The sequence below is a fragment of the Bufo gargarizans genome, chromosome 8 (assembly GCF_014858855.1).
Source record: "Bufo gargarizans isolate SCDJY-AF-19 chromosome 8, ASM1485885v1, whole genome shotgun sequence".
Classification (NCBI taxonomy): domain Eukaryota; kingdom Metazoa; phylum Chordata; class Amphibia; order Anura; family Bufonidae; genus Bufo; species Bufo gargarizans.
The window spans coordinates 46958137-46975438 of record NC_058087.1 but is presented as its reverse complement, the minus strand read 5'-3'; the positions used below and the strand labels follow the sequence as shown (position 1 = coordinate 46975438).

General features: G+C 40.8%; 1 protein-coding gene across 3 annotated transcripts in view; it reads right to left on the bottom strand.

Moving 5' to 3' along the window:
- The window catches only part of COL18A1 (collagen type XVIII alpha 1 chain), a 169337-nt gene that overhangs the window by 11757 nt on the left and 140278 nt on the right, over nucleotides 1–17302 (bottom strand). For all 3 annotated transcript variants that reach the window (XM_044304709.1, XM_044304707.1, XM_044304708.1), the window contains 16 exons: nucleotides 15842–15982; nucleotides 15171–15227; nucleotides 13726–13761; nucleotides 12452–12514; nucleotides 12227–12262; nucleotides 10968–11045; nucleotides 10818–10847; nucleotides 9318–9338; nucleotides 8517–8579; nucleotides 7330–7404; nucleotides 7015–7059; nucleotides 6864–6908; nucleotides 4042–4110; nucleotides 3422–3466; nucleotides 3202–3244; nucleotides 2955–3026 (listed from right to left, as the gene is read on the bottom strand). In XM_044304709.1, the coding sequence (XP_044160644.1) occupies nucleotides 2955–3026; nucleotides 3202–3244; nucleotides 3422–3466; nucleotides 4042–4110; nucleotides 6864–6908; nucleotides 7015–7059; nucleotides 7330–7404; nucleotides 8517–8579; nucleotides 9318–9338; nucleotides 10818–10847; nucleotides 10968–11045; nucleotides 12227–12262; nucleotides 12452–12514; nucleotides 13726–13761; nucleotides 15171–15227; nucleotides 15842–15982 (919 nt within the window). The remainder of the gene's footprint in view (nucleotides 1–2954; nucleotides 3027–3201; nucleotides 3245–3421; nucleotides 3467–4041; nucleotides 4111–6863; nucleotides 6909–7014; nucleotides 7060–7329; nucleotides 7405–8516; nucleotides 8580–9317; nucleotides 9339–10817; nucleotides 10848–10967; nucleotides 11046–12226; nucleotides 12263–12451; nucleotides 12515–13725; nucleotides 13762–15170; nucleotides 15228–15841; nucleotides 15983–17302) is intronic.

Here is a 17302-nt window from a genome sequence, read left to right as displayed (position 1 = left end):
ATTTGGAAATTATGGAAATGTTAATTCATAAATTGTTTGACTTTATGGCTGTTTACAAATCTAAACCTAAAGAAGAAGCTACTGAACACTTTTATGTGTGCCCTATTAAATCCAATATAGGATTTTTTTTAAACGTGCCTTATTTTTGTATGCATATGTCATTAAAGTGAATGCCCACCCTTAAATACATTTTGTTTTTATAACCTAAACAGAATCAAACTCCCATCCTGGTTAAGAGGTTTGTTTGACTATTAGGGTATGAGGCAAGGGATAATACTATCAGAACAATGTCTGTGATATCTCAGGTTCATCTCCAGGGAGTCCTTCCATGACTTCTTACAGTAGATGCTAAAAAGGCATTTAATAGGGTTGGGTGGGATTTCCTGGAGGCGACCCTCAAGAAGATAGGTTTGGTCTCAGTTTTGCTACGACAGATTCTGGCACTATAGAAAGGCCCAGCAGCAGAAGTACGGGTTAGTCTACTTTCACACTCGCGTTTTGGCTTTCTGTTTGTGAGATCCATCATGGGCCCTAATGCATCGAATGGAAAAGGATCCGCTCAGAATGCATCAGTTTGCATCAGTTCAGTCTCCATTCCGCTTTAGAGACAGACACCAAAACGCTGCTTGCAGAGTTTTGGTGTCCGTCTGATGAAACTGATCCATCCTGGCACACAATGTAAGTCAATGGGGACGGATCCGTTTTCACTGACACAATCTGGCACAATAGAAAACGGATCCGTCCTTCATTGACTTTCAATGGTGTTCAAGACGGCTCCGTCTTGGATATGTTACAGATAATACAAACAGGTCCGTTCTGAATGGATGCAGACAGTTGTATTATCTGAACGGATCTACACAAAACGTGAGTGTGAAAGTAGCCTTAATGGGAAATTATCAAGAACAGGACCCGTCAGGGATTCCCATTATCCCCTCTGCTTTATATCCTGGTTATAAAAGCTCTTGTATGCCCACAGTCAGCCGTGTAGTTGGGTTAGGATTAGCTCCTCTCTTTCACAAGAGGGGTTGTCTCGTTCCTTATGGACATTTGAACAACTATGTATATCTAGGCCTCCTCCCTCTCACTTGATCTCTGCAGTGTACGGGTTGCTTCTGGGGGAGACAGCTTCCAAAGTACCTTCATTCATTACCTCTTGGGTGAAGACCAGAGTTACACCATATACTACCTCTGAGTGGGACAAATCATTTTACCTAACTCACAAATTGTCCCTGACTTGCAGTATTCAACAAAAGTTATAAAATTCTGACTAGATGGTATTTGACGTCTTCTCGCCTTATCAAATGTCCCCTACGTGTTCTGATCTTTGTTGGAAATGTCAAAGTGAGGTGGGGACCAAGGAACATGTATGGTGGCACTGTTTTCAGATTAAACAATTGTAGGTTGATATTACCAACTTACACAATGTTTTATTCCATGTATCTACACCAATCTCTTTTGAAATGGCCCTACTGTTCATGTTCCCTAGTCCCAGCTATCACATTAGAAAGAACATTTTCCATAGTTGAGAATGGTCATTTCGAGGTTTTGGAAATCAATTGTATCCCCCTCCAGGGTGAGATGGGTTGACGAACTTCCAAAGAATTATGCAAATGGAGGATATGATTGCATCGGAAGAGGGTAATTATCAATCTTTCCTATCTTTGTGGCTCCCTTGATTCTCAGATGTATCACATTTGGATTGAAGGTGGTCCACCAGCCTAAACAAGTTTTCAACTACAGCCCAATACTATTATGATTTACCCATCACATTCTTCAAACTAGTTGCTATAGTATAGATGCAAGAGAACCCTCTCCAATGTGTGCTGTGTTGTCCAAGTGTTTCTCCATTTGGTTACTGGACTCTTGAAATTGCTGTTTTTATAATTATCCGGCAATATTTGTTTGACCAGACAAGGATTAAGGTTTCTTTCATATTTCTAGTACTTGGATTGTACTCTTTGTTGATTTATCTTGAAGTCTCAATATAAATGTGATTTAACTAAAAAGAATTGACTGACCGTTTTCTTTTTTAATTCTTAAGGGAGCTGGCAGCCCTTTCAAAGAAAGATAAAAAGCTTAAAGGGGTATTCCGGTTGTTAGAAGTTATCCCTTATCCACAAAATAGGGGATGAGTATTAGCTCAGTGAGGATCCTACCGCTGGGACCCCCATGATCTTGAAAACGGGGCCCCGTATTCCCTGCAGCCCTCCTGAAATGAACAGAGTGGCCAATCGGGCATGGATGTGGCCGTTCCATTCATTTCTATGGGAATTCTGGAGGTAGTCGCGTGCTGTACTCGGCTATCTCTGGAATTCCCATAAAAATGTATAGAGCGGCCATGTGCATGGGCAACTGTCCTCTCTATTCATTTCAGGGGGGCCACGATACAGGGATCCCGCTCTCGAGATTGATGGAAGTCCAAGCGGTAGGACCACCACCGATCTAATAGTTACCCCCTATCCAGCATGTGATTGCTGAGGCCAGTGATTGGCTAAGTCTTGGGAACAATGCCAGTGACATCATCACTTCTGGTCTGATAGGGACTGGAGTACCAGACCAGCAGTGCTGGAGCAGAGGGACCTTTAGCAGGTGAGTTAAGCTTTTTTTTTTTGTACAACTCCTTAATTTAATAATTTATCTTTATAGTAGATTGAGAATAGTTTTTCTTATACTATGCTCTAAATTCCCGGCATAAACATAGAGTAAAATGCTAAAATTCAGACTATCCGCACTTACCACTAGAGGGGGCTTAGGCACTCACTGCATACTGGTTATACATTAAAATCAATAATAACATAGTATGCAATAAACCCCTCTTAATGGTGGTCACATCTTTTTCCCATTTTTGTAGCTTTTGTTCAGACTAGCACCTTCCACTATTTCCCTGCCAATAGATGTTTTTTATATCATTTGATATTGTCATCTTACTACGTTTCTTTCTTACACTGACTTACCTGGTGGGCCAGCAGGGCCAACATCTCCCTGATCACCTTTTGATCCTGGAAATCCTCGCTCCCCTTTCTGACCTACAATAATATAATCATAAAAACAATATAAGTATTCACAGAGGTATCACCATTCATGTCATAGAAAGTATTTTCAAGGATGAATCCTTAAGTATATGTTCAGGAAAATGCCCAGTTCAATTTTTTTCTAAATCCTCTAGAAATCACGCACATAACAAACCTCAGGTTACAGTACCTGGATATCCTTGTGGCCCAACAGCCCCCTGATCACTGTATACCTGAAACACAGCAGATATCATATAAAAGTCAATGTGGGCTAATACAGTTTTTTTTTTAAACAGAATTTTTTATAGTCTGATCTGAAACAAAGATAGGATTTTACGGGTGCATTCCCTGCACATATAAATATTGCATGTGTGTGTATGAGATATTCTCCGTACATTAAGGCTACTTACATTGTTCCCTGGAGGACCAGGTGGTCCAGGAGGTCCTGGTGCTCCCTACGAAAGAGGAAAATACTATTGTCATATAATGCAACCGATACAGCCTTCTTAGATGTGAACATTTAAATGTATTAAAGGGTAAATTGGCTCCCATATACGTTCAATAATTATCGTCTGAGTACTCGTTGAGCCGTCAGTATTTCTCCTGACCCCTCCATACACATACATGCTCACTCCAGCTGAGTGGGCATGTGCTAAGTAAGCCGCCGCTGCCATAAACAAAAGGATTGAACATGTTGAAATAATTCAGCATGTCCAACCCTTCTTTACTCCCAACATCATCTGTTGGGGAAGAAAGTCGGGAGGCCACCCATACAAATAAGATAGTCGGACGGCACGGCTGAGATTTGCAGATTCATCCGACTTTTCTCTTATGTGATCGGGGTCTTAACCCCCGAAAACTGCAGTTCAGTTCTCTTTATGATGCCCTTGCAGAACATTTGAGAATATAATATACAGTACTCGGCGTTTTACAATCAGATTCCTCTACTTCTACTTTGCTTTCTTGCTCTGCTGCAGAGAAATCTAATCTGCTAATATTTAGTTTTAAAAAACTATTATGTAAAACTTACCCTTCCAAAACCAGTAGGATCTGCAGGATCACCTTTCTCTCCTTTCAGTCCATTCATACCAGGACGACCCTACATAAAAAAATAAAAAAGCAATTTTGTTGTAATAATGTGCCTCCGTTAAGGTAAGATTTCACAAATGAGCTTAAGAAAAACTGGATCCATAGCCCCTGGAATGTCATATTTTGATCATGTTTTATTCCGTTTTTAGAAGGCAGAATTAACAAAAAAAACTGCAATTATTGCGTTGTCTTTTTAGATTTTTTTTTATTGTACTGCATGTGCCGTGCTGTATAAATGACATGGTAACTTTATTCTGTGGTCAGTATGATAAAGATACCCAAATTTATACCATTTTCTTATGTATTACTTTGCACAGTATATACATTTAAAAAAAAATGTGTGGGTCCACAGAACTGTATGAGGTGTAATGTACAAAAAATCCAGCAATTTTGGTTTCTTCCTTGCGTTCATCACTCAGCAATTTCCATGCAGGACAATGCCCCCTGTTACACAGCAAAACGGGTAAAGCAGTTCATTAAAACAATGAAATGGCCGGCCCAGAGTCCTGATCTAAACCTAATAGAAAACCTCTGGAAAATCCTTGGTGACAAAGTTATGGTCAAGAAACCCACAACAGTCACAGAAGTGTTGAAGAGACTGGAAGAAGAGTGGAGCAAAATCCCACCAGAGCAGTGTGAGAGACGAGTGATGTCCTGTGGCCGCAGGCGTGCTGAAGTCATTCAAAGCAAGGGCCTGTACACTTCTACTGATTGGTGACTTGTGTAACCTTCAGAAAATGTACTTAGAATCTTTCTCTGTGCTACAGTCATTGCTGTTCTCTAATTATTGAAAAATAAAGGTTTTATGTTGATATGACTTTGGTTATTTTGGAAAACACTGTTCTAATGGCATGGTGTACCGCTTACAAAAAATCCTTCAAATGATGATCAATGTAGATTACATTATTTCTGAAAAAATCTATTGTTCATAAATTGTTCTCTAATTTTGATCGCCAGTGTGTGTATATATATATATATATATATATATATATATATATATAAAAATAATTGTCATATCCTTTTCCAGTGAATTGCACAACAAAAGGTTGCAGAATTATCTGAACTTTACAGTACTACAAAAACATTGTTAGATCATAGCAGCAGATCTTCTAATGTCCAAGAACAATCCAGTCACACACCTTCCATCTATCCTACAGCAAATATCATATGGCATGCCAACCTTCTTGCCCCAGGCATACTGCATGATGTTGTTTGTTATATGCATTGACTTTGTTTTGTCTTGTGATTATTAGTTTATGATTAGTAAAACACTTTAGGCGATTCATCTATCTAGTGATGTTGCACTATGCTATCTTACAGAGAGCACATGAACAAGGTAGGGCAGCGTTGAATTGGTCTGAAACTGTAAAGTCTGTGGAACTCCAACCCCCAGGTTGACATGATAACAAGATTTATTTTTCTGCCTATGGAGTAGTGTTGGGGGATATCTCCTTCCGAATTAGTGCTTGTTCTGCCTGTCTTCGGGCTCTGGTAAAATATATTTATCATATTTGAAGAATGTGGTTTAAAGATCTAATGTAAAAGATGGGTGGTTTAATTTAGAATTAGTTATGTGTGTTGACTAATATACAGTACGATAACTGTTGTTGAGTTTTTGGATACCAGTTCACAACCTCTCCATAGATAGGCATGTTCGCCACATTTTTGCAGGTTTATTCCATTTGGGAAAATTATGTACCTCACTAGTGGATATATGTGGGACTGTTTTTTCACAACAAAGTAGCAGACTGTTGAAATCCAACATGTCTGATACTCATTGTCCCTGATATCTTCCATCAGGGGACAGTTTAGAGGCCCCCACGCACATTAGGCCATTAGTGGATCCTATCTATTTTGTTGGGAACCATCAATATTAATGTAAAATGTAGGCACAGCTTTAGAGAAAAGGGCTGTGCCTAAACCAGAATCTGCCACTGCTATGAACAATTAGCTAAGGCTTGAGACAAGTTAATTGTTTCCAAGTTTTTAACATTGAATTATATGACTTAAAAATACATGGTTTAGCTAGTGCCTACAGCGAGGAATACACAGTATATAGATGACATACACAATGAAGTTTTTTTTTAATGGACTATACATAGGATATGTTATAAATGTAGGTCCCACCTCAAGAACTTGCTACTGTCTCAAGAACATGCTCCGGGGAAGGGAGAGGAGGCAGCGCATGCACAGGTCTCTCCATTTACTGCTATGGGAGTTCTGAATGTAGCTGAAATCACACAGCAGTGCATGGAGTGAGCTCTCAATTTCCAGCAGTGTTAAAGGGGACCCCGTTCTTGAGATGTCAGTGGATCCCAGAAACTCAGATATTTATAGCATATCCTGTGGATAAATATCCAGATGGGACAACACTTTAAGGTGCAATAACACCAGTAGAGCAATAGAGTACACAAATAGTCTGCTCCCCTTGTACTGCGGGTGCTATTACAAGAAACTACATGCAGGACAAAACGTCAATGTGGAAACAGGAACTAAAGTCAGAAAGGAGATCCTTACAGGAACAGTTGGATAACATTGGAGCTCTTGTATATTTAACGGTATCGGAGACGGATAGAGGTCACACACGTAACCCAAGAACAGAATTAACAATAATGACTAACGGTATCGGAGACGGATAGAGGTCACACACGTAACCCAAGAACAGAATTAACAATAATGACTAAAAAGAGCTAAATCAGACAAAGAAAAGACTGATGTAGGGAGAAACATATGACACAAATATAAGAGGAGTAGTAAACTTACGGCCCTTCCTGGGAATCCAATTTCACCTTTCTGTCCTGGTTGGCCCTATGACAATATAATGATATATTAGTATATAACAGATAATAACATCTTTTTCTTTAATTATACCAATGAAATGCTGGTTATCATGTTCATATGGAATCATACTTACTTCAGGTCCCATTGGTCCTTGTGGACCTCTTGGTCCTGGGTCTCCCTAAATGAGAATAAACAGTAACATTAGTGTTGCTAGTACCATAGATCACTTCAACAGTAAAAAGCCTAAAATCCCATTGGTACAGAACAGTGCTTGCTTGCCACCAATCGCCTTTCCAAAATCATTTGGGATGCTATGGTTCACAGTATTTGGATCAGATCGTTAGGCCAACCTGAGCTGGACCAGAGGCTTCATAGTAGATGCATGGTTTATCTCTATGGTATGCAGGCACAGATCTTTACTTCTCGGCCACCTGTGCCATGTTCTTACCTTCAATATTCTCGGGCTATCCACAAGTAGGGTGCCATCAGGTCCCATAATCATTGCTGGGTCACCTTTCTCTCCCTAGAAACAAGATGCACAGTCCATTATGCCACATTTGGAATAAAGAATAGACTTGGGTAAAGGCAATAGTTGGGACGTTCCAAGCAGTAAATTAAGGCAGATGTCGGGTGCTTAAACATGAGCTGGCGCCACAGCTAGCTAGCATGTGCCTGAAGTTTTATCCATCCTTCAATAGTGTCCATGATCAGAGACAACTTCAATCACTCGCATTTTACCACTCAAATGTTGTGGTCAATTGTGAGATCCTGCCAGTCAATATTGAGAGATTGTTTGGAGGAACGGGGCTCTGCGGTTACTTTGGCAGCCTAGAGCTTTGTGAAGGCTCCCAGGCCTGCCACTGTAAAGTTTCTATTAAGCCCTCAGGTAGGGGTTAATGGGGCATAGTATTATTGCCATAGACCCCAATAGTAATTTATCAGAGTCTTTGGTAGAAGTGATCCAATGATATCACATGGGGTAAAAAAATAAAGTAAAAAGCACTTTGCAAAAAAATAAAAATAAAAAATAAATTCTACATCTGTAACCATGTCTGAAAATGCCAGAACAGCTTTTATGCCATACTGTAAACAAGTGCCCAAATTGCTGTTTTTTTTTCACTTCGCCTATCAATAAAAATAAGAATAAAAAGTGATAAAGCCGCACAGATGCCCAACATAGAAATTAGAGCTCAACCAGAAAAAAAGCACCCTTACACAGCTCCATAGACAGAAATATAAAAAGGTTAGTGTCCAAATAATGGTGATATAACTATATAGATTTGGCATCACAGTAATCATATTGACCTGCAGAATAAAGGTCAAGTGTCACTTTTAATGCACATATTAAATGATGTCATTAGAAAGCACAACTTGTCCTACAAAAACACAAGCCCTCGCACAGCTATGTGAATGGAGGAATAAACAGAAGGCAGAGAGTCAAAAAAGAAGCCGCAGACTGGGGAAATGGGAAGGAGTTAATTAAACGTCTTGAGGTTCAACCCCAAAATCTTGTCGCTGATGTATCTTCGCCAATGTATAACCATTATCATAAGATCATAACAAGTTGCCAAAGAATATTTACAATGTTTCTTGAGGGCGCAATCGATTTATCATGCTGATTATGCATGCCCTCACCTTAATTCCGGGCAGTCCTGGATAACCTTGATCACCTTGTTCACCTTTGTATCCCCTGGGTCCCTGAAACATGAATTATATATTGTAGAGGAGTAGAAAATGGGTGTAACTGTATAATTAAAACCAGGGGCGTAGCTATAGGGGATGCAGGAGCCCAGGAGCCTGAGGGGGGCCAAAGACCCTTGTGCCACATAAGACACTGGCATTATCGAAAGTGCATACTGGTCAATTTACACCTCTGGCTGGAGGGAAGGGGTTAGGTTAAGAATTTGGCATGGAGGGGGTACTCCCCTGCCCCTTGCCAACAAGCACTGAGGGACGGTGGCCCAAGCTGAACTCTTGCACCAGGGCCCATGAGCTTTTAGCTATGCCCCTGATTAAAACTATATATAATATATATATATAGAAAAAAGAAAACAGAGTGGCAGCACCGTCCCTGGTGCAAACAATAGGGTGCAACTGGCCCAATATGGATATAAGCCAATCCAAATAGACAAAAAATGTAAAAATGGGCAGCACTCCGGAAAATAAAAAATTACAAAAATACTTTATTTACCCAAAAGGCATGCAACGTTTCGGCTCTATACAGGAGCCTTCCTCAAGCCTTGAGGAAGGCTCCTGTATAGAGCCGAAACGTCACATGCCTTTTGGGTAAATAAAGTATTTTTGTAATTTTTTATTTTCCGGAGTGCTGCCCATTTTTACATTTTTTTATATATATATTTACTGTGTGTATATATATATATATATATATATATATATATATATATAAATATTTATATGGTTAAAAAAGCAACTTACTTGGGGCCCAATGTCTCTAGCCTGTAAAGAGATGGATATAAGATTTAATTTTATTGACAAATGTTTTGTCTTTGTTTGTAACTACATCACAGAATCATCATCCTTATTCGCTGGACACTCTCTCTATCCAGAATAGTAAATGTACTTAGATCATTCCACACACTACGTAAAACATGTGGATTTTGCTTCAAATACGCATATCCCTTGTGGACATATCCTTAAAGGGGTTATCCAAAACTAAACTTTTTTTTTTTTAACAGACCTGGCTGGATCCGCGGTGGGGTTTATACTTGCCTTGTCTCGCCACTGGATTCCAGCTGCAACGCTCTATGACCACCTCCACCAGTCCCGGGATTCTTGGAATCAACATCCTGACAGGTATCACATGACTGCTGCAGCCAATCAATGGCTGCAGTGAAGACCTTTCCGCCCTGTGGCACGTGACCCAGTGACGCACTGCATGGGTGACAGGTCACCGCTGTGGCCAGTGATTGGCTTCAGTGGTCACTTGATGCCTGTCAACAGGATGTTGATTCCCAGTGGCCTGGGACCTGTGGAGATGGCCATGGATCGATGCAGCTGGAATCCAGGAGCAGGGACCAGGTCAGTATGAACTCCCCGCAGGTCCAGCCACTCTGAAGAGGTTAGTTAAAAAAGCTTAGTCTTGGATAACCCCTTTAAAGGGGTGGTCTGAGATTAATGAAAGCTGTGGCACAAACGTGGGATGGTGTATATAAATAACAAAACGGGAGTACAGTACTTATCTGTTGGATCCCCCACCACTCCGTTTTGTTGATTGTTAACAGGGCGGCTGCACTAACGTCACATTGACAACATATGATGGCTGTAGGCAATCACTGGCCTCAAAGGTCCACTTGGACAACACTGAAGTGGTCACATGTTGCTGATGTGATATTAGCGCTGCAGTCCTGTAAACAAAGACAGGCAAGGCGGTCTGGAATGGATTAGGCAATTCAACAGGTAAATACTATTCCATTTTACACCATCCCCTGTCTGCGCCCCAATTTTTGCTAATTTCAGACAACCCTTAAAAAGTTCATAAATCTCAGCGTTCACATCTTGATTGTGAAATCAATTTTTCTGTTCTGTCATGGGAGCAGGAAAACGGAACTGAAGCTGGAACAGATCCATCACATGACAGACACCAATGGCACCCAACAGACCACAGTTACTTATAATGGGGTTTATTGGGTTACATCATTTTACTGAAAAAATAGCGCATTTCCTGAGAGAGCTGTCGCCGCAGATGTGAGCGCAGCTTTTGAACATGGCAAAGACTGCAAAAATACATCAAGGGCCACAAAAGTCCCATTCCAAATGTTTAGTAGCTCTTCAGTGATGCATTGACTGTCAACGTCCCGCTCAGAAAGGGTATTATCTACACAATACCACATTTCATTTATTGCCACTGACTGATATTTGATATGGTGAAGCCTCTGAATGGGAACCTCGCAGTACTGGTGCAGTGGCTGTTCTTACCTCTTCTCTCTCTATTCCTCCAGCAATCGCCTGAAAAAGAAGTTCATCATGGAATCATTTGACTTTCAAATGTAACAATTCATAAACAAGCATCAAGACAATGAACTAATAAAGCAGTTTGTATATAAAGTAAAAAGTCAGCCGGCTTACCCTGCTATCGCTGTAAATGATTTGACCGGGAGGTCCAGGTGGTCCAGGAAGTCCAATGCCATCACGACCAGGTTCTCCCTACAAACAGGATTCCATGTTATAGTCACATCTGTTTATCACTGCCACGTAGAATAAAGGGAATATAGAATGTACAGTATTTGGAGCTTTTTGTGGTCATACTATAACAAAAGAGTAATACAGTATAAAACCCTTAATATCACATAATACTGTATCAGTCTTAAAGGGGTCTGTTAAAGAGTTAAAAAAAATTACTCTTATGGCAAATGTGATCAAATAAAAATAAAAAAACATAACTCACCCGTTAAAGGGGTTATCAGAGATAACTTAAAAATTCAGACAAGCCCCAGGATAGCCTATAGTAAAAACTAATTAAGTAATACCTCTTTTTACATTGCCGCCGGCCCAGTCCTCCTGCCGCTGCTTGTTTACAGCACATGACTGCTGCAGCCAATCACGGTCCTCAGCAGTCTACCACTGAGGACAGTAATTGGCTGCAGGGGTCACAAGCCAAATATGTACATGCCACTGTGCACCTCAAGGCTGCAGCGGTCATCTGCCGTAGTCCTTAAAAAAGCAGTGGCAGCAGAGAATGGTGGAGAAAAAAGGCAAGTATAAAATAATTTTTTATCTTGGACCATTCGACCAAGGGCTCATGCACACCGTCAGTGCCTTTTTGCGGTCCTCAAATCATGGATCTGCAAAACACGGATAGTGGCCGAGAGCCTACCACCATTTTTTTTTCACTCCTTCACAAATGTCTTATCCTTGTCCGTAATATGGACAAGAATAAGACATGTTCTATTTTTTTGACCGCGGAATAGAGTTACGGATGCGGACAGCACATGGGTGAGCTGTCCGCGTCTCTTGCGGCCCCACTGAGCTGAATGGGTCCACATATGATCCACAAAAAATGCGGATCGGAGGCAGACCAAAACCACGGTCGTGTGCATGAGCCCAAACTTTACCGCAGCAATGACGTGCTGTACATCGATGTAGTCACCTGAATGTACATGATGCCATAGTTGCAGTAGGAGTACACAAACACAGGTGAGGACGATTGGGACATCTGTTTTGGAGCAGTGGTGGACTTAGAAGGTGGCCAATTTTATTTTCTTATTTTATCACATTTGCCTCTGTTACTGTTACTAGTTGAAATCCTGGACAAGCCTGTGAGATACTTGTCCTATATCTAAAGGATATGGGCCAACGGCTTCTTGCATCAGTCTCATCACACTTACCCTTTCTCCTGTATCCCCCTTTTCTCCCCTTGGACCCTGGAGTCAAAGAGAAAATGTGTTTGTTAGTTTTCCATTTGCTTTGGTGGGTGGCTTCTAAATGCAGATAGACATGGGGGGCATGGGCGAGTAAATAAAGGTACATTAACTGGGTGCTGCAAGAAATGGCTCATCGTTAAATACATGCACCGCAAAGTCTGATGTGTGTGAATGCAAAAGTGTACTTACCTCAGGACCAGGGAATCCATCAAGTCCAGGTCTTCCATCCAAACCTGGAATTCCACGATCTCCCTAAAATAAGGACAAGTGGGACATAATTATATATAATTTACATTGATATAATTTTATCTGCTAGACAGCAGAGAACTATATAGTTACTCCTATTTTGATTACAATACAGAAAACCATAAGACTGCTGAAATGGGTGAAGTACCAATAGTCACTTATTAAAGGAGTCCTCCAGGCTTTTTAGGAAATCAGTCCCTTCTTACACAGGACAGAAGAAAAGACTGGTTTGTTAAAAAAGCACTGAGGACCCCTTTAAAGGGAATGTGTCATCAGAAAATGTTTAAATCACATTTTTAATATTTCACATATTTTAAAGAATTTAAACAAAAACTATAAAATCCTGCATTTTTCGCACCGGACACTAGGCCTAATAGTAGGCACCACTTCTTGGTCTGACTCTGTACAGATCACTTTTCCTGTAGTTACCTGCTTATCTGTTATTCTAATCCTGCCTGCAAATATATCACCTCTGCGTACAGATAAGACAGGATCCACCATTAACAATAGGTGATTGTCAAAGCTTCTCTATTCTTTCCAATGAGATCCCCTCCTGACCATCGTGTCTATGGCCCATGTGGCTGAAGTAAGGCAATGCTTTCTAAATGCTGTTAAGAACAGCTCAGACAAGATGGCCGCCCCCTAATCATGTTCAGACAATAGGATAAAAATACATCTGCAATCAGAAAATAAAAACTGATTAGAAGAAAAGGATGTGTGCTGGTATCTGGTTTTAACTGGCAGAAAAAAATGTAGGTGACACATTTCCTTTAATATTATTAATAAAAAATTTTTTTTTTAAGTGCGCAAACTTTCTAAAGGTTATAGCCATATTTGCAGTGGCTCCAGTTGTCTCCCTCAACACTGGTCAATGCAAAGGTGATTTACACCTGACTATGCCTAATATCTGACAACCACTGGTATAAAGGAGCCTAGACACATAAGAATAAAGTTAGCCGAACCTCTTGGACTGGCCAACTACGTTATGCGTATTGGACTGTGCCGACTCTCCCGCGGCAGATGATTTGGAAAGAAAGATCAGGCATGTTGAATTTCAACGACCGGCCCCTTTGTTCTGGCAGGATATGGCCGTCAGAGTTGTACGGCACTAGCTTCCCCTCTCCCCACTGAGAACACATGCAAGTACTATGGAGGATGTTTTATAGGTTTCATTGAAGGGAGATTTTGTATAATGTCACTCTGTAATAAATTGTTACCTTTGAGCCTGGAAGTCCTGGTTTCCCTGTTTGTCCCTATAAAGAGAAAAAGGAAGTGAAAGGTGCAGAACAGTAACACGAACCAAGAGGCTAACTTAAAGTAACTGTCCAGGCAAAATGGATACACTGCGTTATGCCTGGTGCAAGGACTGACAGGGTGGCACAAGCCACGTATCACCACCTCAGGCCTTGCACCTAGAAAAACATGGTTTACCAGGGTTCCATAGAGTTCTGGATAGATATTCCCCAGAAAACCACAGCAAAACATCAACGGCAGGAATGGCGAAGTCTTAATAGGGGTTTCTATGAAATGGAACGTGTTTCATTGATTCCCAGATGAAAGGTTGTGAACTACTGGCTTTTCGCGCTTTGCTTAAGTTGTGGCCCACTATGGGGCAGATGTATCAACACTGGCTTAGTTGCCCATAGCAGAGACAGATTCCACTTTTCATCTTTCAAAAGAAGCTCTGAAAAATGAAGGGTTTAATCTGATTGGTTGTTATGGCCAACTAAGCCATAAGTTTTCCTTTATACCAGTTTTGATAAATCTCCCCCCTTGAGTCAAAATGACAACAGAAGTTTGGCGCAAAATTCTGCCCAAAAATAAGTCAATTGATGGGCGGTATAAACCTAAGGCGGATTTACACTGCACAACTGTAGGGCCATTACTTTGAACGTCCGTTGCCGATAACTGGCCGGTGTAAATGTGCTGTAGATCACCAAGTGAATATAGAAAACAGGCATTCATCAAATGAAATCATCATTTTTGCGAACACCTAAATCGTCATTTCTGGGCAGTAGATCATCCTATGTAAATAGCGATCTGCTGAATCAATAATTCTGTATGAGGACGAGCAATGGCGGTAGCAATCTCTCATCCCCATACAGTGGAGGAAATTGCAGGTCCTTCCTCCACTGATGAGCAGGCAGTTATCGGGAAGGAACGGTGCCTTCCTGATAATTGCCTGCTTAGTCAGGACTAGATAGCCTAAAGGTGTACCAGATTTAACGTCTAGCATCAGCCGCTGTGATAAATCTGGCACATAATTAGACTGCCTAGTCTATGTTTACACTGACGAAAGCTTAGACAGGATTGGTAAATCTATCCTAATGTATGTGTGAATAGTGTCAAGAACTGGCAGCCTGTCACTTACCAACACTGTCAGTTCAGACAAGTCATACAATAAGACCCCATGCACACAAGCACATTTTTTGCATTGGACCCATTTATTTCACCAGGGCAGCAAAAAATGTGGACAGCACACCGTGTCCTGTCAGCATCCATATGCCCATTACGTGGCTCAGTTTTATGGACAAAAATAGGACATTTCTACAGGAGGTAATAAAAAGACGTGTACACGGTTGCAGACCATACGGTCGTGTGCATGAGGCCTTATAGGTTTCATCAGTAAGTGCACCAACAATTGTATCACTGCGGTTATTACCTGTGGGCCCGCAACTCCACGACCACCAAAACCAAATCCAGAACCTTCCATATCATCCTTAAAAAAGAGGCCAATGTGTTAAAAGAATTTTTCAACCGTAAATCAACCTAGATAGCATGATATCTATGTAGTGTCCTAGGCATTCTAGCTGCATTCAACTTAATCCTTCCATCAAATATATCCATCCACTAACTGAACGTGGCCTAAAACGTGATGACTACATGATAAATAAGCAGTATTTTTGAATGGGGCCCCCCCCCTTCCCCCAGTAACTTCTTCGCAACCCACTCCTTTCATGCAACCCCCACTCCTGTGGCTAGTAAAGATCGCTATCTCAGACCAGGCCCGGCAGCTGCTCCATCCATTTCCTACACTGTATATACTGTCACTCTATATAATATCATTGTATAATACTGTTGAGGGGGCCTTGACAATAAAATCTTTTAGTTGTCTTCCTGAGTGGACCCCTTCTGAGTTGGGGTCCCAAAGCAGCCGCTTCCCCTATAGCTACGCCCCTGTAATATGCAGCAAATTGCTAACCACTGATGACAAGCCATCTGAAGGTCCCATTTCTGTGTCTTGCACAATTCTTCTACTCTTTTTTCCCTATACAGTATATAGATTCCTTCTGTGGAGCTATTTTTATACATATTTTTTATCAAATTACTTACAAATCCAACACCTAATCCAGGTCCAGCGGGACCAGGAGGCCCTGGGGGTCCAGGTATTCCACGTGGTCCTATTGGTCCAGGAAGTCCTGCTAAGCCCATTTCTCCAGGAGTTCCTGGAATTCCAGGATCCCCATCTTTTCCCTATAAAAAGGCAAATTTGATATATTTTTTTTAAGTATAGGTATGTTTTATCTGAAGTTGTCAGAAACACATGCTATTGTATTGTTTCAATGACTTCATATATGAGGATTATTAAAATGTTCCATTAAAAAAAATGTTACGAGGGCGGTCGTGGTTACACAAGAGCTTGCATACACAGTTATCCAATTGTTTTCATCCAATATGACATGCACCTTCTATGTACACATTAGTCCTATTTTTAATGACTCACTTCTGACAAACTTTATTCATGGTAACCTGTTCTATCTACTATACATATGTGAAATTGCTGCTGTATGTTTCTCAAGAGGGCATCTTTTTTCTATAATGTTGTACTTTCTTTTTGGTCAGCCAACAAGATCTTTAACATGAAAAGTAACTGTAGCAAAATGTGGAGTATGCAATCGTGCTCTTTTTGCAGCACAACACAAAGTGTAAACCAGATTTGGCTAAATCTCCTTGTGAAGCTACTGCCACCTAGAGTCCTGAGGGAGATAAGGCTGTAGACAAAGTGGATCTCTGTGCTTGAGAAGAACATCTTCTGCTCTACACTGATGCCCCATCACATTTTTCTTCAACACTTCCTTGCTCATTTGGTGTATACCTTTATTTTTCGGAGTAGTAAATACTATTAACACATCTAAAAAATATATTTTTTTTGTTGTAAAAATATTTGAGTTTATTACTCTGGCTGCACCTTTCACGCAATTGAAATCACTAAAACACAGCATTTCATGAAATACCACAAGCTACATACATGTCCACTACATGCCTGGATGTCTATGGCAGCCAAAGGCGTACATTAAAGAGGACCCGAGAGCTTTCCCAACATGTCTGTTTTTATAACTACTTATAGTACCCATCAAATACCAATGCAAAAGCAATTCTTGTTAGAACTGTGGGTTGCACCTATCCCATTGATCTTGCTGGAAATGTAAGACTACATTGAAAACTGAATGTTAACCTTCCTTTTGTCAATGGGATGTGTCCCTTTATGTTCCGATATATTGTCAGAACTGATTGGTTAGTATCAGAGCGTGTAGGGACATGTCCCACCGACAAACTTACTAGTGATACCATTTTCACTATATTCCTACTTTTCCAGGAGGAGCGGACAGGTCCTGTTTAAATATTATGGCGGCAGTCCTACAAGTAGTACACACAAGGGTCAATCTCCACCGCATGCTGGATGAATGTCTGTAGCAACTTCTTAGGCCTCTTTCACGCGTCTGTGTCTGTGATGGCATCCGTGACAAGACGGTCAGTGGTTCATCTGTGAACAACCAGTGTTTGGTCCAGGTA